At 40.9% G+C, this 27,424-nt stretch overlaps 1 protein-coding gene across 7 annotated transcripts in view; it reads right to left on the bottom strand.

Moving 5' to 3' along the window:
* The window catches only part of celsr1a (cadherin EGF LAG seven-pass G-type receptor 1a), a 98,908-nt gene that overhangs the window by 28,445 nt on the left and 43,039 nt on the right, over positions 1 to 27,424 (bottom strand). For 5 of the 7 annotated variants that reach the window (XM_037760244.1, XM_037760243.1, XM_037760246.1 and 2 more), the window contains exons 4-8: positions 23,292 to 23,514; positions 21,397 to 21,512; positions 19,686 to 19,774; positions 11,274 to 11,354; positions 165 to 322 (exon numbers count right to left, since the gene is read on the bottom strand). In XM_037760244.1, the coding sequence (XP_037616172.1) occupies positions 165 to 322; positions 11,274 to 11,354; positions 19,686 to 19,774; positions 21,397 to 21,512; positions 23,292 to 23,514 (667 nt within the window). The remainder of the gene's footprint in view (positions 1 to 164; positions 323 to 11,273; positions 11,355 to 19,685; positions 19,775 to 21,396; positions 21,513 to 23,291; positions 23,515 to 27,424) is intronic. The other 2 variants (XM_037760250.1, XM_037760251.1) reach the window with 1 other exon arrangement.

The raw sequence follows: 27,424 nt of genomic DNA, 5'->3' as shown, positions 1-27,424 counted from the left end.
GAGAGCGTTGTAGAATGAGAGGAGGCAAATTGACGTAGCCCCCAAGGTACAACATATTTACCTATTAGTCTGACTAGTTTGTGTGCAGAGTGTGCTGGGGATGGATTGGAGATAATGAGTGATAAATCCTAAAGAGATAAGTGAAAGAGAAAGAGAGAGCTTACTTCTTCTGTCCGGTCTGGGTGCCTTGGGCGGCGCAGGAGTAGTTGCCGATCTGCCTTCCGAAGCGAATCGCCATGGAGATGTCACAGTCGTCTACGGCAACCACGGCCACCTTTTCTCCAGAGGGTCCATGAGGGATGCCTAGACGCCCGATGTTTGGCTGAAAAATAAAACAAAATAAAGATTAGATTAGATCCAGGTTATCTAAGGATTCTCTACACCAGTAATTCCACTTTTACTCACGGAGGTTATTTCTGCAGTTGGCAGGGAAAGATTGTGGAGCAGTTAAAGTAATTAGATTGAAATAAAGAGCTATAACACCTGAACACCACCACCTGGGACCAAGTGCATGAAAAATAGTAAGCAAGGAACCAGAAGAGCAAAGAGAAACAGTTAGCTAAAAGCAATGAATACACACTTGAAATAGTTAGTTGGAAGTAATGTATAAGCAGTTGAAATAGTTAAAGGGACTGTTTGTAAGAATCAGAAATGCTTGTTAACAGCGACACCTGCGGCCGTTAAGTCAACAAAAGTCAGCGTCCTGTTGGTCGCGCTTGTGCTCGCTCTACATAGACATGAACGAGCATCGCTCAACACAGTGAGGCGACACACGTCAGCTAAAACCACAATATCACTCAGGAGGTACCTCTGATAATAAATGTTGGGAACACCACTCTACACTACATGGAATCACCTTTTGCCTACCCGAGTGCCAAAATAATCTTTTACAGTGTATTGTCATGGTAAATCTCCACCGACTGAATTCAGTTAAAAATGTTAACGCTTGATTTCTTTCTTTATTTTCTTTTTATTCAATGTGAGAAACTTGGCTTGAGCTTGAGTTTTGGTGTTCAATCAGCGCAGGTCAGAGCTACACAAACAATGTCTGTCTGACTTTAGCTGACTTGGAGAAGAAGTACACAGGCCTCTGTTGGCTTACGATGACACAAAAAGCCCATTGTGTGCATTAGCTGGCACCTAATGATTACAAAGTAGGCTAATGCCTCCATCAAGGCCTGTGGCCGACAAATGTTGATCTGAGAAAATGTGGATCAGCTTAGAAAATCAGGCCACCAAATCGCTTTAGTTCTTGTAATATCTAACCTGCAGACCGAAGTTCAATGGAGCGTTTCGCTTCACAATAGTGGCCTTGGAACAGGAAGCAGAAGGAATTTGAGGAGTTCAATAAGAGAAATGTTTCAACCAATTAAATAACACCTCTTTTCATTGCTAAAAATATGAGCCATTACGAGACATAAAAAAATATTCTTTAGATCAGGGGTCTGCAACCTGCGGCTCCATTTTAAAAATGGAAATTAATAACTGTTTTGTGTTTACATTTTCATTTTTATTTATCATTGTTGTAGGTGTAATGTACGATGGTACGACGGAGTATTAGGGCCACATTGAGGGAAAAAAAAAATCTGAGATTTCAAGAATAAAGTCATAATATTACGAGAATAAAGTCATAATATTATAAAGTAGTAGTTTTACATGTTATTTTCTTTTTTTCTCCTTAAAGATGACTTTATTCTCATAATATTAAGACTTTATTCTCGTAAAGTTATGACTTTATTCTCGTAATGTTACGACTTTATCCTCGTAATATTATGACTTTTCTCTCTTAAATTTATGATTTTATTCTCATAATATTACAACTTTTTTTCTCGTAAAGTTATGACTTTATTCCCGTAATATTACGACTTTTTCTTGTAATATTATGACTTTATTCTGGAAATCTCAGAGGTTTTTTCCCTCAATGTGGCCCTAATACTCCGTAGTACATTTGCACTTTGTCCCTCACTGCATTAGACTTATATTCTATATACTTAGACTATAAACTGTGTTTCCTTCATCACAATGATCAAATGTTTTGCAGCTCCAGACAGATTTTTTTTTTCCTAAAATTGCTCTTTTGATAGTAAAGCTTGCTGACCCCTGCTTTAGATCAATAAAGTTGACATGGCAAATTTTCTTTCCAAAATATTTAGCGTAAAACAAATTTTTATATTTAATTTTCTTGCTGTGATTGGCTTACAATAGATAAAAAATGATTAGTTACCTCTCTCTGCTATCTCTCCTGGGAGAGAGGTAAATCTCATGACTACAACAACACACAACAATAAAACTACAGATCACAGATCTGATCACAGGGCAGCGTTTACATAAGACTGTTTAGAGTTTTGACAGTTTGACAGTTTGAGCGATAGCAAGAGAGACTTTCAAACCACTACAGTGGTGCATTTACAGTATACAGCTTAATATGACAAAATTAAAGACAAAAAATCCCTTTTTAAAGTTTTTGAGTTCTTGAATAAATTGTTTACAACAGCTCATTTTGTTTAATTTTCATCTTTCATAGAAATTTCATAGAAATGTTGGACAAAAGAAACGGATGAGATGTAGAAAGAAAAAGAAAGGCGTGCATGGAAAGACGATGTGTGTGCATTATGTGTTTTTCTGCTTCATAAATAGGATTAGAGTAATGAGATACTGGTGGGGCAGAGACTCCGCAAACAAAGGAAGAGGGAAAAAAAAAGAAAGCGAAAAATAGAAAAGAAAGAGCAACGGACAAAAATAGGGAAGTGGACTGACCAGAAATAAGAGCCTGAAAGAGAAAGACAAAAGAGCAACTGGCGGACGGGTAAAAAAAAGAGCAACAGAGGGGGGCAGTGTCTTCTATTTTGGCTCAGGTGGGCTCCGGTCCGGGCATATTTTCCAACCCACAGGGAGTTTATCGCTGCCACGCCCTTCAACATGCCCTGTTTCCACTGATTCACCCCAAAAACACTTTCACACTTTCCACAGAGACGAGAGGAGGGCTAACTGAACACCTCTGACGCCACTACTTTCTTTGTCACTTCTAATCTCACTTCGTTTCCTCGTCTTCTATTTTTTACTCACTCACAGACGGTCTTAAAAATCTCTCACACACTGATGAGAACAGAAAAACAGAGTGAGCAAGCTGTGGGAGCATTTGATCCCTTTCCTGTGGAAGTGTGACAATAGATAGCGTAGTTATGTCAGGCGTGGTCGAGGAGCAAGGCATCATGGGTGAACCCTATCATGTCTCCTTTAAACTTAGAACATAACGCCTGTGTTGTAGGATGCTTTCAATTAATATACGTTAACTTAGATGCAAACCAAGACAGTACTAATCAATTAATCTATCGACAGAAAAATAATCACTAACTGTTTTGATAATCGTTAAGGTAATTTTCATGCAAAAATGGCAGAAAATGCTGTTTTCAGCCTCTCAGATGTGGAGATTTCCAGCTTTTCTTGGCTTTATATCATATAAAACTGAATATGTTTTGGGGTTTTGGATTACAAATCAAGACATTAAAAGATATCACCCTGGACTTTGAGGAACTGGGATGGACATTTTTCACTCTTTTCTGACATTTTATAGATTAATCTAGAAAATAATCAGCATTAATCAATAATGAAAATAATTGTTAGTTGCAACCATAATCCAAGATGCAAACATCAACACGCATATTTATTATTTTGTTGTCATTTTATGTAATTTATTAGATTTTGTTACAACACGCAAAATTAAATTAATAAATTATTATTTTTATTATTTTATTCTAATTATTTTATTTTATTTTATTTTTATTCATTATTTTCCTCAGCAATTGAATTTATTTATTTATTATTTATTTATTTTATTTATTTACTTTTATTATTATTAATCAATTAACTGTTGAGTCTATAAAACATCATAAAACAGAGAAAAATACTCATCACAATTATCCCTAGTCCTAGGGGACGTCACCAAATGTCTTTATTTTGTCCGAGCAACAGTCCAAAACCCAAAGATATTCAATTCACTAGAATATAAGACCAAGAAAAATCAGCATATCCTCACATTTGAGAAGCTGAAAATAGAGAATGTGTTGATTAAATGATTAATCAATTATGAAAATAATTGAGGATTAATTTACTGTTGATCCACTAACTGTATTTAAAATTAAACTTAAAAATTAGATTAAAGTATCCTGAGTCAGAGTTCATACTGTTTTGTCCCCACTAACCTCTCACAGACTGTTTGTGTGTGTGTCAGTAACCTATAATCACCTCGTACTGTATGTGGGGCATGTATATAGTAGGAAACCACACCCTTATCACTGGCAACGGGCCAGCCGCCCCTCTGAACTCTATCTACAGCTGCCTACCTGTGTTAACCCTCCCACCCTTACCTCCTAACATCGCCATGGTGACTAAAGATATCCGGTGTTGCAGCTGACCAACGTGAGAACAAATAAACTTGCTCGTCTCCAACAGTTGGCTGAAGCAGCTTTAGAAAAGTAGGACGGGCCCTTGTTGAAAATCTACTGTCATGATTTATCGTTAAGTAACTTGGATTCTACGTGCACGCTGGGTGCTGCACGTCAGGAAATCTGCGTCATAACTGTGAGGGAGTATACCATGGCAGTGTGAGAAAATAATTCATACTTGTGGCCAAATGTTTATGAAATGTCCCTGATACTTTAGTAGCTTTAATCCATCATCCTGCTGTAATATACACATGAATGTCCCCAGTGGGCAGCCTGTGATCAAGCGACTTACTCCAGTGTGTGAAAGAAAGAAAAAAAAAGATCTGGTTTTGTTCCCGAAAGCAGCAAAGCCTGCAGCCTGAAGCTGTAAAGAAATGTTGGCACCACACAGCCAGCAGCCGGAGAACAATGAAGACCCCCAACACAAATAACCAAAGTGTTCAAAGATGCTCAACGACGGTGAAGAAAAGAAGAGACGGGTAGGGGAAAAAAACAGCCATCGTCCTCTTCTATGTGCAAAATTCACAGCAAGAAGAGCACAGAAGCGATTGGACAATATGCTATGTAAGTGTGTTATATTATAGTGAGCAAGACGGACAAATTCCTCTAAAAAATAGGAAAAATAAAAGGGAGAAACTCATGATTTTTTGCTTCATTTCCTAATTTTCACAAATCTTTCCTGTCTATATTTTGTTATTAAATCTCGCTTGTGGCTTGATTTGATGAAATTAAGTTGCAAAAGTGAAGAAGAGATGCATCATTCCTCCCATAAACTACTTTCAAGAAAACATCTAGCACTATAATGAAGTAGAAATTTAAAGGAACAGTGCAACATTTTGGGAACTACAAGAGTGAGATGATAAGATGGATATTAATCTCATGTTTGTGTATGAAAACTTCAGATATTCTTCAAAATATTGAACTATTCCTTTAAAAAATCTGACAAATGTGGGTCAAACAATGACTCAAATTACTTTTCAAACCGGTGGGGAAAAGAAAACGAGAGGGGAAAGTGCGATAACTGTATAAAAGGTTTTCAAGGGCAACAAAAGGTAATTTGTTCGATAGAGAAAATCTAAAGAGTCAGTGACTCTTCTAATAGAGGAATCTCCAGTTATGCTGATTACAATCTTATCATCTCTTTGGAGTCCAGTTGAGCGAGGAAGGGATGAGATAAAGACAGGAAGCAAAACACCGAGAGAGAGAAAGAGATATCGTACATAATGGACCCGCAACCCAAACGTCTCGGGGTGTGTGGGTGTGGGGGTGCAGCTGTTCCATGTGCTGCTAACTCATAGACTGACATGTATGAACACACTGTGTAAGTGCTGCATGTATTTATGGTATCTGTAGGGGATAAAGGAGCATTAACGCAGCTGTTAGTACATAACTGCTCCAGGGCTCATATAAACTTCCCACGCTGCATAACTTTTACTGCATGAATGAACCACACCAATGCATGCTGTCAGTCACACTTTTGGATGCAATTTTGCTTTAAACAATATCAAATCCAAACTTTCTGAAGCGTGATAATGTAAACAATGTTAGACAAAACCACCTAACATTTACTAAGCCTCTCTTAAAGGGGCCACTACACAGATTTTACATCATTCAATTTCCTGTGAGCCCCCTGAACTATAAGTCGATTCAGAAAGCTCTGGTTAGATGAACACAGAAACAGTAGGTGATATTATGCCGATGGAGTAGGCAAAGAAAAATAGAATAATATTGGATTCTGTAAATTATAATTCCACACAAATGCTTTTCTATATGCTCAGCTTATTTAAACTAAATCTTGAACCATGATCTTTGCTTTAAAACTCCATAAATTCCCTTATAAAAGACTCTCGCCGTGTCCTATAGCTGTGTAACTGGGGCCGGTACAACTGTATATAGTTTCAGGCTTCGCTCTGACCTCCTGCTCTTAAAAGTGCACTTGGCCCTCACTTTGAGAGGCCCCATGAGAGTCTCCCATTTACCCTCCGCCCGACTCTGTGCTGTTGAAGATTCCCTCTCTCTAAAGGTGTCGTCTCCAGGGGCGATAGGCTTGCCGCTGCCATGGTAACGCACTTGATCCCCACAGCTAGCCACAAAGACGAGGAGGGCAGAGGACGCGAGCGGACCGAGGGGCGCACACACACTCACAAAAAACGTGCCAAATACTGCCACATGGAATCAAAACACACACAATCTCCCCTCCCACCAACACACACACACTAACACCTCTATCGCCATCGGGCTGTCTGTCAAAGCCGACACGATAACTCAACCAGCCCCGCGGTGGGGATAAAGAGCCTTGCTGCACAGATTGAGTTACATACAAAACACAGTTCGACAGCTTAGTCAGAAAAACACCTGAAACGCTGTCAAAACGAGCAGCTAATGACCGGGAAATATGTGTGTGTGCGTAGAGGGTGGGATAGAGGGAAAACTTGTGTGTTTGGGGACTACGCAGGATGTCTGTAAAATATGTTTAAGCGTGTGTGTTGAGTGAGCAAGAGGGAAGATTGTTTATGTGTGTGTGAGGCAGGAAGTAGCAACAGACGGCCACGCGGTTCATTCTGATAATAAAGGAAAAAGAGCGGGCGGCCTTTTATTTTATTTGGGCTCGCCTGAGGAAATGCCATTGTTTCTCCAACGCTCTGATGAGATATGCTCTTGATGGATATTTGCAATCTCCTGATGCTTTATGGTGTGTGTGTGCATGCTGTGTTTCTCCAGACCAAACATGTTTTTATCATCCATAAACCGGAGCCAAAATAAAGACGGGCATTGAACCAACATCAGTTTCTCTATTAGTGTGTGAAGTTGATGTTTGGCCCCGTCATGCACAGGCTAGTGTGTCCCACCTTCCCTCCGGCTGCAACAGACTCTGTCATGTCCACATTACCTCACCTGCCCTCTGGCTATGTAAACCTAGAAGTGTGAATTATTCAAACACACACACACACACACAGAGTTCCCAGAGGCTTTACACTACTAGGCTACGACGTTCAAGCCTATATGTTACCGGTCTTCATCGTCTATCTATCAGTGTAACAGATGGGCAGCGGCCAATGTTGGCTTGTAGCTTTCAAGCAGCAAAACAAAATGTGCAGATGACACAGAAACTGAGGCGAAGGTAACTGTATCCTGTTCGGAGCGCCTTGAGAGAATTCCTTTTACATCTCGACAAACGCGGCTACCAGCCTGTGCGCTGACATCAATGGGATTACCTTCTGATTGAATGTTTTCCAACTATATTTTACAGGCAGGTTTTGTCCCTTTTGCATGACTAATCTTGCTTTTTTTTTCTCTTCCGTCTTTTTAGATCAGGTATCTTGGATAAGTTTAGTCTTGATGACTTCAGGAGAAATCTGTTTTGTTGCACGTTTGTGAAGGTTCTCCACTTTTAGCTCTTCTAGCACTATTAGCTGTTGCCATGTTGAGAGCCGTGCGGAGGAAATAGAAATGCTACAAATTCAAAATATACAACATGTATCTAAATCTGACCTCTGCAGCTGCTGCACGATGACCATCTAACCGTTATCTAAACAGCCTCGCAGAGAGCACGACATAAAGCAATTAAGGATTACTAGGAGTGATGCTAATGTTTAGCAGTAAAAGCATTGGCACAATAAAACCGAACTTGATAGGGATCATATAAGAGATAAGAGATTTACTTTAGTGGAAAGAGATAAGCTGAGGAGACAGAGAGACGCAAGAAGAATAGGAGGAGGAGGAAGATGCATTAGTGCGAGCCAAGAGTATAGAGTGGTTATAAACTATATGGACGTCTTCTGTCTCTCAGCTTCATTTCTACACTTCCTCAGCATTTTTATCTCTCTTTTCTCTTCCCGGCAGATTCCACTGTCTGTCTCTTAATAAGAGGTTTAGGTCATGCTAGGTGAGGTGTGTGAAATTTCCTCTTTTCAGTGCCACACGCACACACACTCCCTCTCATCACAAGAGAACAAGCAAGGAGTGTCAAATTGAGACAAGGTGAAGAGAAATAGAGAGAGAGAGAGAGATGAAGGGGGTTATGCAGTCATGTGTGAAGGCGGTCTGTAGTGACAGATTTATCAGATTTATCTTCATTCCTCAATGACACAATATTGTACACATCTGCTTGTTCCTACTGACTGGTAACTCGCTCATCCTGACAAAACCTGTACATGAATGTCAGCATATAAAGGTTCAGGCGATGTGGGCGTTTTACGATCGAGTCGTAACACATCTGCGTCGAGACCACGCGTCTTTATATATATGGCTTCAATCACCTCTCCTCGCTTCAGAAGCAGAGCTATAGCCACGCCAATTATGAAGCCAATGCTGAAGTGCCTTAAATTTGCATTCTTTCTAACAGCCAGCAGGGGGCGACTCCTCTGGTTGCAAAAAGAAGTCTGATTGTATAGAAGTTAATGAGAAAATGAGCCTACTTCTGACTTGATTTATTACCTCAGTAAACATTGTAAACATGAGTTTATGGTCTAGCGTTCAGTTGTACTTAGCTCCGCCCTCTCGTGTCACTTCTGGTTGCAAGAAACCAAGATGGAAACGGCCAAAACCAGGATGGCGACAGCCAAAATTGGTCACGGCATACAACCTGAACAAATCAGGTTATTGGTGCCTCATGCGGCACATGGACACTTGGCCAATCCTATAGTGCAGAGGTCTTCAACAGGGGGTCCGCGACCCATAGGGGGTCCGCGGAGGTACTGCATGGGGGTCGCGAAATTTTCTTATTGTTTTTTTTTAAATTTTTTTTATTATTATTATTTATTACAATTTATCTCCTCACTGTACCTTGCACATGTTTAAAATAAAACATGAATATGAACCATTATTTATAATAGGGTGTCCCTGCTCCATCTCTCCATCAGTTTGGGGGTCCTTGGCCTGAAAAACGTTGAAGACCCCTGCTATAGTGGATTCATTACAATGCGTATCTCAAGGTTAACTATCTAAACTGTCCTTAGACTGGACACCTGTTGCTGTTAGCTTGCTAGGTGTAGCTGAACCAAAGTGTGCTTGCAAGGCTAGAGAGGCCACTGGTCAAAAACCATCCATGATGTGCGCTTAACTGGACCAGCATCCCAGGCTACTAGCACCCGGCAGTTTGAGGACAGTTTAGCCAGTTATCCTTGAGCTACAGACCTACCGTACAGCTTGGTTTCTGAAGCTAGAAAACATAACTGAATGGCAAAAAGAACACTGTCGGAGGGTCCCAGCACAGGGCTGGCATTACAAAATAAGTGCTCAAGTAAATATACAACGGGGCGTATCCCATAGTAAGACATCTCACTCCTGCTACTCAGAGAACCGGGAACACACAAATAACTGCAATACATTTTTATTTATCAATGTCCTTATTATCTTCCACTTTGACCACTGCCAGAACCCCCAAAAATGATATTTTGTTGCATTTTTCATATCTTAAAAATGGTCACAATTTAAGATATGAGAAATATGTTATTCTTAACTGATCTGTAATTCAATCATGAAGCCTAAATTATGATGGTGATTCACTACACACACATTACGGACACACTTTGTGGTGAAGGCACATTTCATGCCTTAAATTGCTTTAATTAGTGCCTTCATTGCTTGATGCGAAATTAATAATTATATACTAATATATATATATATATATATATAATATAACTGTTTATATTATATATTACATATTTATACTATTTACTTTATCCGAAAATTTGAAACCCTGCCAGGTGTGCCGTTGCACTCCCACACACACATAAACACACCCAAATACATTGTAGAAGAAAGTGACTACAACAGCCAAAAGTGCAGAAGCCTGGAACTGGGTGTAACCATTTGCTCTATTCAACACGATATCTCACTATTATTCAGTTAATTATCCAATTATTACTAAACGCTAAGGCACATTAGGGATCTTAGTGTAACACAAGAAGATTAAGGATTAATATAAAATGAAATCCCTTGCTTAAACTTTACATGACAGACTAAACGGAAGCGTGTGAGACACTTGTTATCTGCGCTGTTTACAAGAGAATCTCAGACGACTTCTGAACGTCGCTAATCCTCCCTGACAGAATCGATGCTTCAGAACGCCGTGCGGCTGCCAAGCAAACCACAATCACCGCTCGCTGGGTGTCTACCTACCTGTCTGTCTTCCTGTCAAGGCTCAGACATGTTTGGCTCACCTGCACAAACCTCAAAAGGAGGAAGTCAATGAGAACTGACAGGTGAGCAAGAGGGCTGTTACTGTGTCATTTCTCCGAATGCACCGCTGGTCTATTTTTAGCTATGAGGAGCTTCTCCAGCAGATGGAGAAACAGAGAAAGGCAGGGAGACCCTACAAGACCTGACCTTTCATTTAAAAGAACTTCGGTGTGAGAGTGACCTGAACATGCAACACCAACGCTGAAACCGAAAAATATTGTTTTGTGCATTTATTAAAGGCACAAAGTGGAGTTTTTGACCACTAGTAGTGCTATAGAGCGATGTTTTGACGAATGTTTTTCCTGTTTTAGTTTCACCAAGAACTCAAAAACAGGAGAGACAAGAAAAAGTCAGATTGGAACTGCCAACTACCAAGTTCACGCATCATCTACGGCCAAACTAAACCAGAAAACCACACCAACATCTACTCATCTATAGTCCAGACCAGACTAAATTAAGAACCAACACCCTGGTGTTACAGGGCCATGTTACCTCTGTATATCTGAGGATGTCTGAGGTAAGAATGTACAGTAGAGTTAATCCAGTATAGACTGTACTAGAAGCAGAGCAGGGACTACATGAGACCCCGTGGGGAGGGGGGAGAAAAGAGCACCAGTGGGGACTAGGCTAGAGGTCAGAGGTTACCTCCTTCTGATTGAGCTCCAGCCAGGCGGTAAAGAGCGGGAACCGCAGAGCCCCACTGGAGTCCACCAGACTCCCCCCGTCCTGATAGAGAGACACCGTGAGAGAGAGACACCTCGTTAGACCTGCAGACCACAACCAAGCCACGTCACTACTATATTTATGCTGTCATGTATATGGATGTTTGGAGGCAGTCAAGAGGCATACATGCTCAAGTGTCTGTGGTTGGATTTGCTACCACAACAATTTGCCAACAGTAACGACATCCAAAGTAAAACATAATTCCTTTCCTGCCCACTTCAAACAGACCTCTCCCACCACCTCACACAATAGGGCCACAACTCATGCGCTGCCGCCGTCGGACAAAGATGTCTCAGGTGAAATTTACAGCAGGAAAAACACAGGGAACAAGCATGTGAAAGCCCCAAAAACAGCTTCCACATGTCAATAAAAGGTAGTTACATCACACTGATACAAAACACTATGTTTACATAGTCACAGATACTGCATTATAGTGAGTAAAAGAATAGTTCCTGGTATTTTAAATGTTTATATGTGATGATAAACTTAACTGTTTGAGGTCTGGGGAAACCTGCGTCAAGAAGAACAAAGAATAACACGGCCCCCTTCCTCTAAAAACACTCCCTGCCGGGGAATGTGGAGTCTGGAGCTTCACCTCAAAAAATAACTTCTAAAAAGCACTTAGCAGAGAAAATATACAAACCTGTGTCTGTAAAAACATACAATGTCGCATCATGACACACACATCCCTATGCACAGCTGATGAACTGTGTGTGTGTGTCGCCATGACACAGTCACAAACCTAATAAGGCATGCGTCTGTCCCTCTTTTAGTCTTTACGGCCACCCAGGGAAGCCTCATGTGGCCTCGACTATTGGCAATAAAACTGCAACACAAGGATGTGGATGGCAACCCCAAAGCCACTTACAGACAGTGTATTTATTTCAAGAGCAGTTATCCACAGTGTGTGTGTGTGTGTTTGACTGCATATCAGCTTGTCCTGGAAACCCAATAAGCCCTGAAACATCAACAAAGAAGAGGCAGAGGAAGAATACAGAGAAGAGGGCAGCAGCTTTTCACTTTATAGCACAGATTGAGATAAGTAGTGCGGAGCAATTCCCCTGATAGCGACCAGTGAGAAAAGCTGAATGATATCTATCTAGATGAGTGACAATGTCTTGGATAATCTTGGTTTTGACTCCATCTCACTGGTCCACTTAGGCAGGTCGTTACCTGTTACCTGCAGCTCAATCGACGACAAATGGCAAATATCATCTCCTTTTACCAACCACTGTTCCACCCATGATGTATTGATGTATTAGACGCAGTTAATGTGACCATTTTCATAAAGAATGCCCTATTGTAAAAGTAATCTAGGTAAAAGAAAACCTTTTTTTTGGACACTTGGGGGAAGTGGAAACAAGCTATAAACACAAAATATTGACACGGAACAACATTAGCATTCATTCGGAGTTGTGTTTATGTCCAGCTGATGGATGTTGATGGATGAGTCCAATATTCTCTCTCCTTTTAGCTCCATTTTTGATATCCACCCACTCCTGAAGACAATATCTGGCTCTTTACTGTAGCTGCTAAATGCTCCACTATGTTCGGCAGCTAGTCGCTAACTTTATCTGTCTGCTACAGTGGATTTATCAGAGCTTTTTTTTTTCTAAAAATGATACTGATGACATCAGTGATCTAAAACAGTAAAGTTGTGGGATGTAAAACCAAAACAATGAGCTGAAAGATGCTAAAACACTCTGTAGAGCTGAGGAGAACTGTAGAATTGGGTGATAATTCCCTGTGTGTTTGTTACCACAGCTGACCCTAAGGACGACCTCTGAGCGAGGCGAACAACGTTACCGCGGTTTTGCACTCAGCGGCTCACGTTACCACAGTCTTGGAAAGGGAGGAGTGAGCGGAAGGGCAGTCGGTTGGTTGCAATCTGCAACCACATCACTAAATGCCGCCAAATCCTACACACTGTACCTTTAATATATGATATCCCTCTATCTTTAAAATCACTCTTGCAGACTAAAAGTGTTGTAAATCTTTTCACGGGTGCAAAAGTATTGATAAAGTTGCAGCAAGACCCGTCCATGTTTGAGTTAACCCAACAGCTTTCACACATACATACGCCCGTGTGTGGTTGAGTTGCAGCCCAGCAGCGGTGGAACGCAGAAATAGACACGCAGCATATTCAAAAAGTACTTCAAGCTATGCCGTGAAGTAATTTGCACTTATTTTCTGATGATTAAAGTCCTGCCATGTAAACAGCACCGGAGTGAGAGCCAGGGAGGACCGGCAGAAGCAGAAAGAGTGAACTTTCGGTGCTCGCTGGTGATAAGAGCCAGCTAAGCCTGTCTGGGAATGCCGTCTACACACCCTCGCTGTAAATATCATAGCCCATATTAGACAGTGTAACACTATTAACCTATCCAACATCACGCCCGTGTGCAGCATTGTAAACTGCAAACACACACAGGCATGTCATGTCTGCAGTCATGCTACGCTTCGCTGAATCTGGCACCACATGGACGGATCACATGGAGCTTAATTATAGTTTATTCATAGCTGTGGTTCACAGTTAATTGGTGTTTCACTCACAAGCATATTTTCATACTTTATTCTTGTTTAAAGATAGCTGGCGAAACATGATACGCAAGTATGATGATTGATATTCCTGCGAGTTCCTTCTTGCTTTCATGCTTCCCATGTGAAATCATACTAACCAATAATAACTTAGCAAATTCTTCCTGGAACTTCAGGCTTGTTGGAAACAGATCATACGGGACGCGGTCACAAAGTCACATTTTCTGTCACCAAACACCAAATTAAAAGGGTTTGCATTATGAATTAGTACTCACGGAGATCGTCAAATCACCACAAATTGAAAGAGTTTGACGTGTGGCAACAGCCACTATATAATAACTGTGTTTAAGTCTGGTTTACAGTTACAGTTACAAGTGTAACTCAAGTTTCCTTCAGCTTTTTACAGAGCTTTCACATAATTATGGAGGACACAACCTGCCAAAATCAAAAATAAATGAATAAATTAGATAAATTAATATGCCTAAATGTTCCAAAAATAATATTAAAAATAAATATATGCATTCTTTAATTGATAAAATGTGACAAAAATGTCTGTTTCTGTTTTAATTTGCTTCTTTATTTATTTTTCCTTTGCATTTATTCCCATATTTATCTACTTTTCTATTTAATTTTCCCTTTTATTTATTTTTATTTATTTATTTATTTATTTATTTATTTATTTATTTATTTATTTATTTATTTATTTATTCATTCATTCATTCATTCATTCATTCATTCATTTATTTATTTATTTGTATTAATTTAAAGGTCAATGTTCATTTCTAATGTTTCTTTCCATGCAAAACCTCTATTATACAATAATATTTTTTTGAAATGGAACTATCATGGTGAGATTATGGTTGTGATTGTGGTCAAAATAAAACAAAATAAAATAAATCAAGCACTGCTTGTCTATTCGGCATATATTTCATGCTGATGTAATCCATGCAGGTGGCTTGGCAGATGTACACATGATAGAACTGACATCCTGCCTCAGTGTCCAGCTAAATAACATCATTTCCTGCAACAAGAGACATCAAAACCCAAGACAAAACCTCCTGCTGCTCCAAGAATACCCATTTACGCGCACTTTATCTGTTTCCTGTTTAGGTCTGCCTTGCTGACACAGTCGACTGTCCTTGAGACTTCGCCACCGTGGAATTTCAAAAATGTCTTTCTCCTTCCACTTCTATTGTGTAAATCTCTTAATAGCAGTACGGACATATGCACACGTTCAACAACACACACACTCAGAGTAGCTCTCTATTTGTCTGCCCCCCGCAGATGCAAAACACACGCACAGACAGCTTTCCAACCGACCTAGATCCCTACGACAATGGCAAGTCCACGTCTGTTGTCATGCCAACCCTCCCCCTGACCTTTGACCTCTGTTTTTTAGCAGAGGCACCCTGGTTCTTCTAAAGAGAGCAGCAGCAGCGGATTTAAAAGGGGGCACCCATACAAACACGCACAAGTTTAACCGTCTCATCATCTGACCCAATAAATCACCGTCTGTGCGTGTGAGTATTGTGTGAGTGTGCCGTTGGGACCGTTGAAAAACAACTGGGGGCTCAAGTGGGACGAACAACCCTGGATTGGGTTGCACCAGCTATTTGTGAATGTAGGGTATAGTCTTAGTAACTACTAGTGAGTTTGAAACTAGTGATTCAGGTTATAAAAAATTGTCTTAGGTTGTAAAAACGACCTAAATAATGTCTAAATTGTTTGACTTGTAATCATCTGTAGCGCTGTTCAATCAAAAACTACCATGAATAGAAAGTCACAAGCATCACAAGTTGGAACATAACTGCCAAAAACAACAGTTTTAAGGGGCTAATAAAATGTATTATTACTTTGTTTAATTTTGATAAGCATACATGGAGAAATATACATTTCAGAGTTAGTAAATTTCAAATTACGCTAACCTAACGGACACTGTTTTGTAATTTATAGGCTGTTGTGTTATTTTTTGTCAAATGCAGTTTAAAATCTTACTAGTTTACGTAAAGTGTCAGGTCAGATGTGTCAACCATATTCCATAACACCTCGTTTACTCAGGCTAAACTGGCCGTATTTTAGCAAGTTAACGTTAGTTACACCTGACAAATATTTACTGAGCGCAACAACAAATCTTTATGTAAGAACTAGTTTGTGTTGTGCAACTTGTTTTAATTTAGAGATGCGTGAATCTCCAATTAGTAAACACTTAGCCTACATTACAAGTAGGCTTTTTAATGTTTTTCTATGTCGTTTCTATCGCGATATAGGTTAGGCATATATTTATTTATTTTTCCTCTATAATTTCATTTAAAACTGTTCATTTTGCATTAATTTTCTTAAAACTAGAAAATACTCAGTGATATTTATGTATTGAATTATCAGAAAACATGCTATATTGTGATATATATTGTTATTGAGATATGAAATGAGCTATATCGTAATAGAAGATTATGGCCATATTGCCCAGCCCTAGTGTAAATATTATATTAAGTATACCTACGTAAGAATTTGTATTATATTATAAAAGGGGCTACTTTTGAACTCAACTGCTGCAACTGGCTACTGATCTCTAAACAATATATCAATCACCATCTTGACTCCATTTATGATGGCTAAAGCCCCTGAAAAGCTCCCAGAAAGATACCACATGGACACAGATGCAACATTATGTATGTGTGTGTTTGCACGACATGTATCTGGATTACATCACCATTTCAGAACAGGGCTCTGATCTTCCTTCTAGTCTCCGTCTGAGCTATGCGAGCAATTTTACCGACACAAAAAATGTCTTTGACTTCATTCACATCCATTACGTTCACATGTCAACACATCTGATCTATTGTGAGAACATTACTGCTTTCTGCCATATACATTTCCACTAAACCTTCCAGCGACTGATGTGGGATTAAATTACCATCAGTCAATCCGACTTCTGATCATTCAACGCGTGAAGAAAAAGCTGACCCTGTGTCAGCGCTACGGTCGCCCTCGGGGCTAACTTAAGGGAATGTGTCACCGGCTTTGCAAATCACTGGTCTGTATTAAGACTGACATTGGTGGAACGCACACATCCCCTTGCTTTACATGCAAAGTAATAACACAAGGATACACTCTCATAACACTGGTGTCATACATGTGTGCGTACTACTTGTACCTGCATGTCACAGAAGCAAAGCCTGTAGGATCAGTGAAGCTAAATAACTCAGGAAAGTAAACTGCACAGAGCAGGAAATCTGTTCGGACGTGGAAATTAATCCTTCGTTTCCATGGAGACATCCCTCCAAATACTCGACAACCCAATAGACAAACAAAACAAAAGGCGTCTTCAGTGCCAACGGACTGTGCTCTGCAAATAATACCTGTGGTAGTTATGAGCCTCGCAGCAACGTTAACAAAGCACTACAAGCTTTAAGCTATTGTCTCTAGCGTCATAAAGGCAGCGCTGCTGAACAGGCAGACGAACAGCCTAAATACACCTCAAACAATAGATACACATGTGACCCCGCGGCTGACACGGTACGGTACGGCAGCCAGATTCATCACCTTTGATGAAAAACGGCCCTGTCAAGGTTACCGAGTACGCTACGGGCTCTATAGCTGGTCACAAGAAAGAGGCGAACAACCTGTGAAATGTGAGAAGGTGTGCATTGTACAGTAAGCTAGCGTCAAGGCCAAGAAGCAGGCTGCAAAACACAGGTGCTGCTGAAATACGATGCTGGAAGAAGTCTCGGGTCAGACCGGCGAGGCTGCGGCTTTCAGCGACGGATACATGAAGGAAGAGCCAGAAAGAGATGGAGGGGGGGAAGTGAATGAAAAGAGGGATCGATGTCTTTTGTCAGAACATAGCATAGCACATGCACGGCAGTTAGCATATTAGCTTTGAAAGGTTATGAAATAAGGTCAGCGCATGATGTGTCACATGTCCACAAAGGCGTGAATTGATTCGCTAAGGGAAGGGGGAAATTAATCGCTGCTTCAAATTTAAACGGGTCAAATTGATCTTGAGGGAAGTGAGAATGAAGATAATTGTCATATTAGAGATGCAATACTTCAACTCACTCAGCTTTCATACATAACACATTGCCTTTCCTATTACGGTACACCACTGACAAGTTCATCTGAGAGAAAATGACAAATGCAGCTGACAAACCTGTGTTATTAAGCTCAGATGAATTATACACTTAAAGCCTTGAGCAAATATGATGACGTTATTTTTATAAAACGGTCACTGTATTCTGACAGCAGTGCATGAGACAGATTAATCTGTGAAAAAGTCATGTTCCTCTGTGTCCTCCACGTGTTCTTAATGACATTTGCAAAATTTCACCTGCACCTGAACAAAAACAGCCAATCAGAGCCGAGCGGTCTCTAAAGCAGCTGTCGATCGCTGCTCGCGAAGCTCATGAACTCCGACCAAACGGTCAAACTAGGCAGCGCTGATCAAATATGAATCAAAATTCTGCCTATTTCTCACCTCAAATGTTTTCAGAAACATATTTTTAGTGTACTGTTTAGCTGTAAAATACAGTTTGTGACCCAGAGGCCATGTTGAAAACAGTAGAGACCAAGGCCTATGGAAAGGAGGCTGGGTCACGGGCGGACATGGGTCTTGGGGTATGGGGTATAACACATGCGCAGTGTAACTAAAGCTGTGGTCGTGCGTTGCGATTGGCTCAATTTCGGCAAGTGCAGACCAGATTTTACTGCCCATTTTAATGTGCACGTGACCCAGCCTCCTTTCTATAGGCCTTGGTCGAGGCAAAACCAAGCACCGCCCAGTGACCAGAGCAAACTTTCTCATTTTACAGCTAAACTACGAGATGTTTCTGAAAACATCTGAGGAGAGAAATAGGCATTACAGTAACAGAATATAATCAGCGCTGCCTAGTTTGACAGTTTGAGTCAGTTATACTGTGGCGAATAATAACTTTTTATCATATTTGCTCAAAGTTACCAACTGCAGCTTTAATAACCAGACACAAACTATAGTGTGTTATCTTATTTCCTGTCTGGTTGAATACTATAATAACAACGCCCGCAGGCTCTGGAAGTCTTGTCGTAAATAAACACCAGCAATTGACTGCAATATAAGCCCGTCTAATATAATATTACAACTGAAGTGGATACATGAGCTAGGTTGTGAAACGATCGCTGTCTCTTGTCTTGAGATTGGACTTCGTAAAGAAGCAAGAGGACCGTCGTGGGAACGTCTTGAAAGACGACTTTCGACACTGTGAATGAAACAAACTAAAAAAAAAATCCTTTTGTCGGTGATTAAGATTCAATTGAGATGGTACCATTATGAAACCATCCATAGGATTGACTCAGAAAGACATACATACTTGCCGGTAAGCTGTCAGTTGATGAACTTTTGACCCTTGAGGCCTAAGCATGCGCTTCTTTCAGAAGAGCCGTACTATAATTCAATGTCGAAGGGTAAAGCGGAGGGTTGAGCCCGTGTCAGACTTAACACCATAAGTCAAACCTGCAACTCTTAAAATAATCTCCCGAATCAGCAGTCAAGGTCAACTGCCTCAGAAGCCTCAAAGAAAGCCATATTTCATGCTCCCGCGATACAACTCTCAACGCTGGCTAATTATGATCGCATTTTTAAAGGAAAAAATGCAATATTCAACTTGATTTTTCTATATTACAAACTCTCGGTTACCCCCCATCTCACGTTTTAAGTGCTGAAAAGGACATTTTTACAAGAGGAGGAAGAGGAAGAGGAGGAAGAGGAGGAGGAGGAGGAGGAGGAAGAGGAGGAGCAGCGGTTAGTTAGGTGATTAAGTTCCTTACCTTGTTGTAGTAATGGAGCTGGACAGAGTGCCACTGGCCGTCACTGACCCCGCCTGGGATGTAGGGAGACACTGTGGTCTTTGTCTCACCTGGACGACGAGGGAAGACGGGAGGAAAACAGTGACAGTGACGAGGGAAGGAGGGATGTCGGGTAGAGAGGAGGAATTGAGTGAGGGAATAGGGAGAAAATTAAAAAGTTAAGAAAGAGGAAAATGGAGAGGAGAGAGAGGGGAAACAGCAAAATTAATTATGAATATAATGCAATTTAAATGGTTAAGCACAGCTCAACATATTCTACAAGTTACCTTTAAATTCAAACTCTATGGCCTTACTTAACACACACACACCATGATCATAAATCAAGTGGGAAAGCCAGTGTTAGTTTGTATCAATGGCTCTCAGTGAGAAGATTGTACAGCACAAAGGCACCAGATTTACTGAGGGTTTACTCTGTTTGTCAAGGGCAGGAGCAACCTGGGCAGGAATCCACCGCTCTGGAAATCAGTAAACAGCACGGCAACACTGACAACTAATGTGTGTGAGAGGGAGGGTTAATAAGTGATGGCTGGAAAGAGGGCTAAGTATGTGCAGGTGATCGTACGTCCTACTTCGCCCATGTGTCCAACATAAAGATTGAAAAATACTGCAAGCAAATCAACAGCTTTCTTCCCACCCTTTCTCATTAACCGTGAGTCATAATTTGGAGTGTTTAATGTGATGAGTCAGATTTTGAGCAGGGCACAAGGACTTGGCTCGGATCCTAAACAGGCTTCACCCAACGTAATCATATTGAACTGGATTCCTCCCTGTATGGTACCATGGGAAAGTAGGCCGACTCTGAAAACAACAGTCACCAGCCCAAAGAGCAGGCGTTTGATCTGCAATCCAACAGCTTCCAGTTTGAGTAATGATTGAGTGTATGTGAGTGATTCAGCGGTGGAAAGTATCTAAGTACATTTACTCAAGTAGTGTACTTAAGTACGATTTTGAGGTACTTTATACTTCTACTTCACTACAATACAGAAGCTAATATTTAATTTTTTCCACCACTGGTTACTTATCTGGTAACTTAAGTAACTTTGCAGATTTAGATTAATAATACAAAATATGTGACTACTTCTTCCACGTCTGGTTTGATTGCACACAAACTGTATGTGTGTGATTATGCATGTGTATTTGCAGATTTGTAGGTGCATGCATGCTTTAAAAACTTGCATTGTTTGTGGAAAAAGTTTTGAGTGATCTGCTGATTGTGGGCTTTAGCCTCTCAGAGTGTGTATGTGTGTGTGCGTGTGTGCTTGTGTGTACTGAGTAGGTGTTTTTTGGCCACTAAGTGTCTAAGCCATCATTAATCAGGCTGGCAGCTCCCACTCGGAGGAAGCAGCTGCTTTCAAAACAGTGAAACACACCCATCTCTCTCACCTACACACACACAGAGACACACACACACACACATGAACATGTTCACATTCTGAATACATGCATGCACACACATACACAAAAATACACACCCTTGACAAAAGAAAGCGTGTGTTGATAAGAGTTATTTAGTCGGCTCTTTGTGAAAGTCACTTTAGATAAAGTGCACTTACACCTGAGTTAATCTACTTACAGTGTAGCTGATATTAACCACAATCACTCTGAGTGGTTACCACACACACACACACACACACACACACAAGCACACAGAGAAACATTACGGGAGGCTAACCTCCAGAGAAGGTGAGCTGAATCTGCTCGTTGATGATCTCCAGAGCGATGAAGTCGTGCTTTTCATTGAATCTGCCGTTGTAGAGGAGCAGAGAGTTCCTCTCTCTGGTCGCAAACCTGCAGAGACGGACGGGATTTTAGATTATTTTTCAACCCTAAAATGGAGATACAGTATGTAGAAGCTATAAATTAATAATGTATCCAATCTAAATGTACAAAATAAAACGCTGGGTATTCAGATTTGCCAGAGTTGAGTGGACTCCAACTGTTTTTCTCTGCTCTATCTCATGTTTCCTGTCACATTTCTAAGCACCTATCCAACTCAAACAGACCGGGACTGAGCGGTTGACGGACTCGCAGATAGCTTTATGATGAAAGGGGCCAAGGAGCTCTTGAGGAAAAAAGTCACTTGGAAAGGAAAGGCAGGATGTGTAAAAGCCGGTAGGCCTGCAGAGAGGAAACAGTTCCCCTGCCTTAGACTGTATCCACGTGTGTGAGAGACGGAGAAAGACCTGGTAAATACCTTTACTCGTGATGATGAGGGTACAAAGTTCACATAGCTGTTTGTGTGTGAGCGTAAGGTGAGGGCAGAGGAGTCAGCCGGCAGATGCCAGCGAGGCCGACGGGACAGGAAGTCAGGAAGGCGGTAGCCAAACACTGATAAGGGAAACTCATCACACGGCCTTTCCTGTTTTCACCGCACTGAAAACCTTTCTCACCGTCACCGTGTCGACGAACTCGCATTATCAAAGTCATCTTACCGATTACTGGTAACGAAACATGCGATAAAACGTTTTTTCTCTGCATAATATTTACTGTCTGTCGTGAGCTGAGCGAGGGTTATTTTCCTACAAGCACACCTCACAATAATACACATTCAGATGGAGTGTGTCTTCTTTATTTTTTACGTGTGTGTGTGAGGAGGGAACATGGACACAATGGAAAAGTGTGTACATGTCTCGGCACGCCTCGGTTGACACACTTTTTTATTTGTGTGGCTCCTCGCACTCCCCAATTACAGTTTACTACACACACTGCTACATGTGTCACAGACATTTTGAACATGAACAGTACTCTTAAAAACAAAATATTTGTTCTATTCAAGAGCCCTTTTACAAGATTCTCATTTTAAAACAACCTGGAGTCATTTAGAAGTTAGCGTGTTTATTTAACTAGCCAATAAAATCTGCCAGCAAGGATAAAGCCTGCTTTTGTTTACCTTATTGTTTAGAAAATTACTAAGAATTCTCAGTGGTAAATCTGCCACTGTTATGGTAAATATGTGCCGTGCGAGAACTGTATTGAGCGCTATAGGGATGACGTTTTTTTGTAGGCCAACCCGGAAGTTATCATCGCTCTGGTTCCCTCGATAAAAAAGCCGAGGAGATTATTCCATCGGGTTTTGGATTATTGCAGAAATGAGCTCTGTGGCAAACAAACGTTTATGGTAATCTTCACAAATGAACATCACTTTTATCATTTTTGAAGCATAAATGCAATCGCCAGAAGTAAAAAGCTAACGTTAGGCTATAAACAAACATGTACACCACGGTCGCATGACTTCGCCTTGCAACCACTGAGCTAAAGGCGGACTTGTGTTCGCCGTGATGATGTTTAGCAGTCTCATTCAGCCGCCTTTTTGAAGACACGGACCTCTAACCATAAACTCACTGAAAAAACCCATTGACTTCGAGACTAACGGAACCGTTTTAGGATTCATGGGGACAAGGTTTAGCAAGCTTTATCTTGAACTGAATTTCATCCAAACATAGGAATGGATGGCACTTTGTGTTTCATTGGTAAATAAAAAAAACAACAGGGAAAGAAGGAACAAAGGAAGGAAGGAAGGAAGGAAGGAAGGAAGGAAGGAAGGAAGGAAGGAAGGAAAGTACTCACGTGAAGGAGACGGTGAAGTGGAACCTTTGCCGCAGGCCTCTGAAGGTGATGAAGGACTGTCCGGGGAAGCTGCGTGTGGTCATCTCGCAGTAGGGCTTCTCGAACTCCCCCGGCATACACTCGCACATGAATCCACCCGCCAGTCGGTTGACACACTTGCCGTTGTTCTTGCACACGCCGGGTTCACAGCGGCCTGATGATGCGTTCACCTCGCAGTGCTCGCCTGTGAGAAGAAGAAAGGGAGGAATTCAGTTTAAGTTGTGAGCTGTGTTGCATCTGTAATTTTATCTATTTACTGGGGCTCACACCTTCACTGGTTTGAACAGGTTAATACCTTCACACCCTGTGTGGGTGGTGTAAGGCAACACTGTGTTGTCTGTAGATACGAGATGTGTGTATTGCAACGGCATGTGAATGATGAATTACCTGTCATCTCATCAATTAATTATCATCATTTCATCTTTTCTGTGAAGCATGTTGTCCACCGTTGACTGGAATACAGATGCATCATCTGTTTGGAATCCAGTTGTTTTAACAACTTTCATTATAAGTGGAGCACACTTATTCAACTATCCTGTACCTTCTCCTCCTTTAGGCCTCTTTTAAAACCTATCTATTTAAACATTAGCAACAAGAAACAAAGCCCTGTTTATAGGCCTTTTTCTAGGGAAGGGCAGGTCTTAGCCACGACGTTATTTGTCCATATTTGGAGAGAAGAGAGAGGATGGGAGATAAAGAGGAGTAAGGAGCATGGAAAAGGAGTGACAAGAGGAAAAAACTTAATGGGGAGTGGGTGAAAGATAAAGAGAAAGACAGAAGTGACAGGGATGAGAGATTCCTCCATTAACTCAAATCCATGGCAATATAAAGATCAGATAACAGCTGACCAGCTAAATCCTTCTTAGCGTCACTCTAGCTTGGGGTTTTATGAAGTTACAGAAAACACTCACTCTTGAAAGAATACACTGCATTCCTACAATTCTTTCAGGTTGTTTGTTGGGATAAACTGTCATGGCCATTTTCAAAGGGGTCCCTTGACCTCTGACCTCAAGATATGTGAATGAAAATGGGTTCTATGGGTACCCACGAGTCTCCCCTTTACAGACATGACCACTTTATGATAATCACATGCAGTTTGTGGCAAAACAAATGCAGTTTTCAGCATTCATTATAAATGTGTTATTTTCTCCTATTCTAAAATGGTGTATTTGAATATTTCTGCATACTGGGGTCCCTAAACAGTCTTAAAATTACATAAATTGGGTATCACTGTAAAGCTGAGACTCTTGTGGATCCAATGAGCCCAACTGTATTCATGTGTGATGATGTTAGTCCCCTTAGTAGCCATTTCATTATAGTGAGACCATATTTTGAAACTTGACCTCGCTGTATAAAATGACCTGTGGTGACCTCTAGGATAATCACAGCCTCATGAAACTTTACAGCCACAAACTAGAGAGACCTAGAGCATTCAGAGGATGGATGGCTTTTCTAGCTAGATTGACAATAAGGGGGTTTCTGAGCAGTTTACACAACAGACGTGCTCGCCATCCAATCGCCGAAAAAATGCAATTCTTTTCATTCCATTTTCAATTTTGATACCAAATCGCATCATGGCTTTTTAAATGATTTGTTCCTCAAGGTCTTGGTGTCTTAATGTGGTATTTTGGAGGGATTATTGATCATTTTTATTAATTCTCAAGTGGTAAAAAATGGTTAAACTTAGCAGCAAATCTGTGTGACAAATGGTATCAACCCAAAAATTGCTGCAACAACTTATAACACATAATAGAGCATGAGAATAACTTAATAACTTGACACACAGTGTTGAGCTGCATCTCAAATTAAACTTCAGATTCCCAGCTTTCAGATAATGTACACCACTTCTATGTGACATCTACTGTTGACCTGCTATCTCACCCTAAAGACCCCCTGTACCCCCCAAAAAAAAAGACTAAAACGGATCTCTTCGGGTTAACTTTCTGTTAACAATCAAAAATTGGATATAGGCATCTACTATATAGGTCTGTGTGATCAATCATCAGCACGTAGCACAGCTGTGAACACATTACATTCCCTACTGTCAGTGGAGGGATTTTGAGTCTGTTTTTAAGGAGGGATTTCTCTAAATATGACTGTTGAAAGATTGTACAAAATAGTTTGGCTATGAATAAATCCATCCAATAGGCTTCCTATTGGGAGTTGGTCTAAGCATGGCCAAACTAAGCTAACAAGGAGACTTTGGAGTGGCTCTATGAGGTCTTGTGTGCCAGCCACTGGGAATTGCCATTAGTCTTTCCTTCACTAAATAACTTGAAGGCTGCATGTTGATACCACATTTATAATACTACATTATCAGATCTGCAGTGGCCATGGGAAATTCCTCCTAAATGATGTGGCTGTAGCTCAGTTTCCTGGCTCCCGTCATATAAATTCCTCCGCTAATACACCAGCAGACCTCGTTCTTCTGACTGAATATTATTTGTGATGGGTGCCTCCGTGTCCCGTACAGTGTTGTGTGTCAACCTGCTGTCCAGACAAGATCTCTCCACCCAGGACACACACACACAGACCCCCAACACCACAGCTTGGAACCAGCTAATGGCCCTTCTCTCTGCAGCATAATCCTTTATTCCGAGGGGGGAATTATAAGGATCTGTTTCCCTGTAATGTAGGAAACCCAAGGAGGACAGATCGGGGGCCCCTTGTCATCGGCCCCGTAATGGCCCCTGATGGGCTCCTGACTATCTGGAGTTGAACTGTGACCTTCAAAGCGGGGACGCAGGTAAGGGAAGTACGAACGAACGGGTGAGTGGAGAAGACGGACATAAGGAGCAGTAGGAGAAGGCGAGAGAGGGCCAGTGAGTGACAAAGGCAGGCGGGTATAATCAGGTAATTACATCAGATAAGATAGAGGAAGAGAAGGAGTGTTGGAGGAGACAAGAGGAGAGGAAGGATGACGGCTGTCAGAGGCTCTATTAGGGTGAGACGGGGAAGCAGAGACAGTCAGGTATCAGATGTATGAAGGGGAAGTATGAGAGGAAGATCACTGACATCGGGAAATATTTGGGAAAGTGGTTTCAATGAGAATGATGAAAGCTTTCGAGGCTCATCTACCATGTGAAAGCTGCGCAGAGTGACTGTAACTGCCAGCTTCCAGGCAGAGTTTAGGGTAATTTTTCCTCTAAATCAGTTTAGTTTACATCCCTAGTTGCCAGCTAGCGGGCTTCTTCTTTACTTCTTCCCCTGAGCTGTTGAGTCTTGACAATGTGTCACCGTTTTGGCTCACTGATTTACGAGGATTAACTGAGAATCTGTTTATTTGCCAATGCTGATCCCAAAAAACCTGTTTGCTAATGTCTCTAAAGACAGTGATAGAGGGACAACACTTTGGAACAACAGGCATGGGTATTATTTAGGGCTGTCAATCGATTAAAATATTTAATCGCACACATTTTTTATCTGTTCAAAATGAACCTTAAAGGGAGATTTGTCAAGTATTTAATACTCTTATCAACATGGGAGTGGGCAAATATGCTTGCTTTATGCAAATGTATATATATTTATTATTGGAAATCAATTAACAACACAAAGCAATGACTAATATTGTCAAGAAACCCTCACAGGTACTGCATTTAGCATAAAAACATATGCTCAAATCATAACATGGTAAACTGCAGCCCAACAGACAACAACAGCTGTCAGTGTGTCAGTGTGCTGACTTGACTATGACTTGCCCCAAACTGCATGTGATTATCATAAAGTGGGCATGTCTGTAAAGGGGAGACTCGTGGGTACCCATAGAGCCCATTTACATTCACATATCTTGAGGTCAGAGGTCAAGGGACCCCTTTGAAAATGGCAATGACAGTTTTTCCTGTCAAGTTTGGAGCGTGATTTAACCTCCTTTGTTACAAGCTAGTATGACATGGTTGGTACCAATGGATTCTTTAGGTTTTCTAGTTTCATATGATAACAGTATCATCACTCTAGCTTTAAAACTGAGCGGCTACAAGTTAAAAATCGCAATTTGCGTTAATGCGTTAAAGAAATTAGTGGTGTAATTTGCGTTAACACGTTATTATCGCGTAACTTTGGTATTTTTCAACCTGGACCCTATTTTCCAATGTTTT

The sequence above is a fragment of the Sebastes umbrosus genome, chromosome 23, assembly GCF_015220745.1.
Source record: "Sebastes umbrosus isolate fSebUmb1 chromosome 23, fSebUmb1.pri, whole genome shotgun sequence".
Classification (NCBI taxonomy): Eukaryota; Metazoa; Chordata; class Actinopteri; order Perciformes; family Sebastidae; genus Sebastes; species Sebastes umbrosus.
Note: the sequence above shows the minus strand (reverse complement) of the source record. Positions and strands in the feature narration are given on the sequence as shown.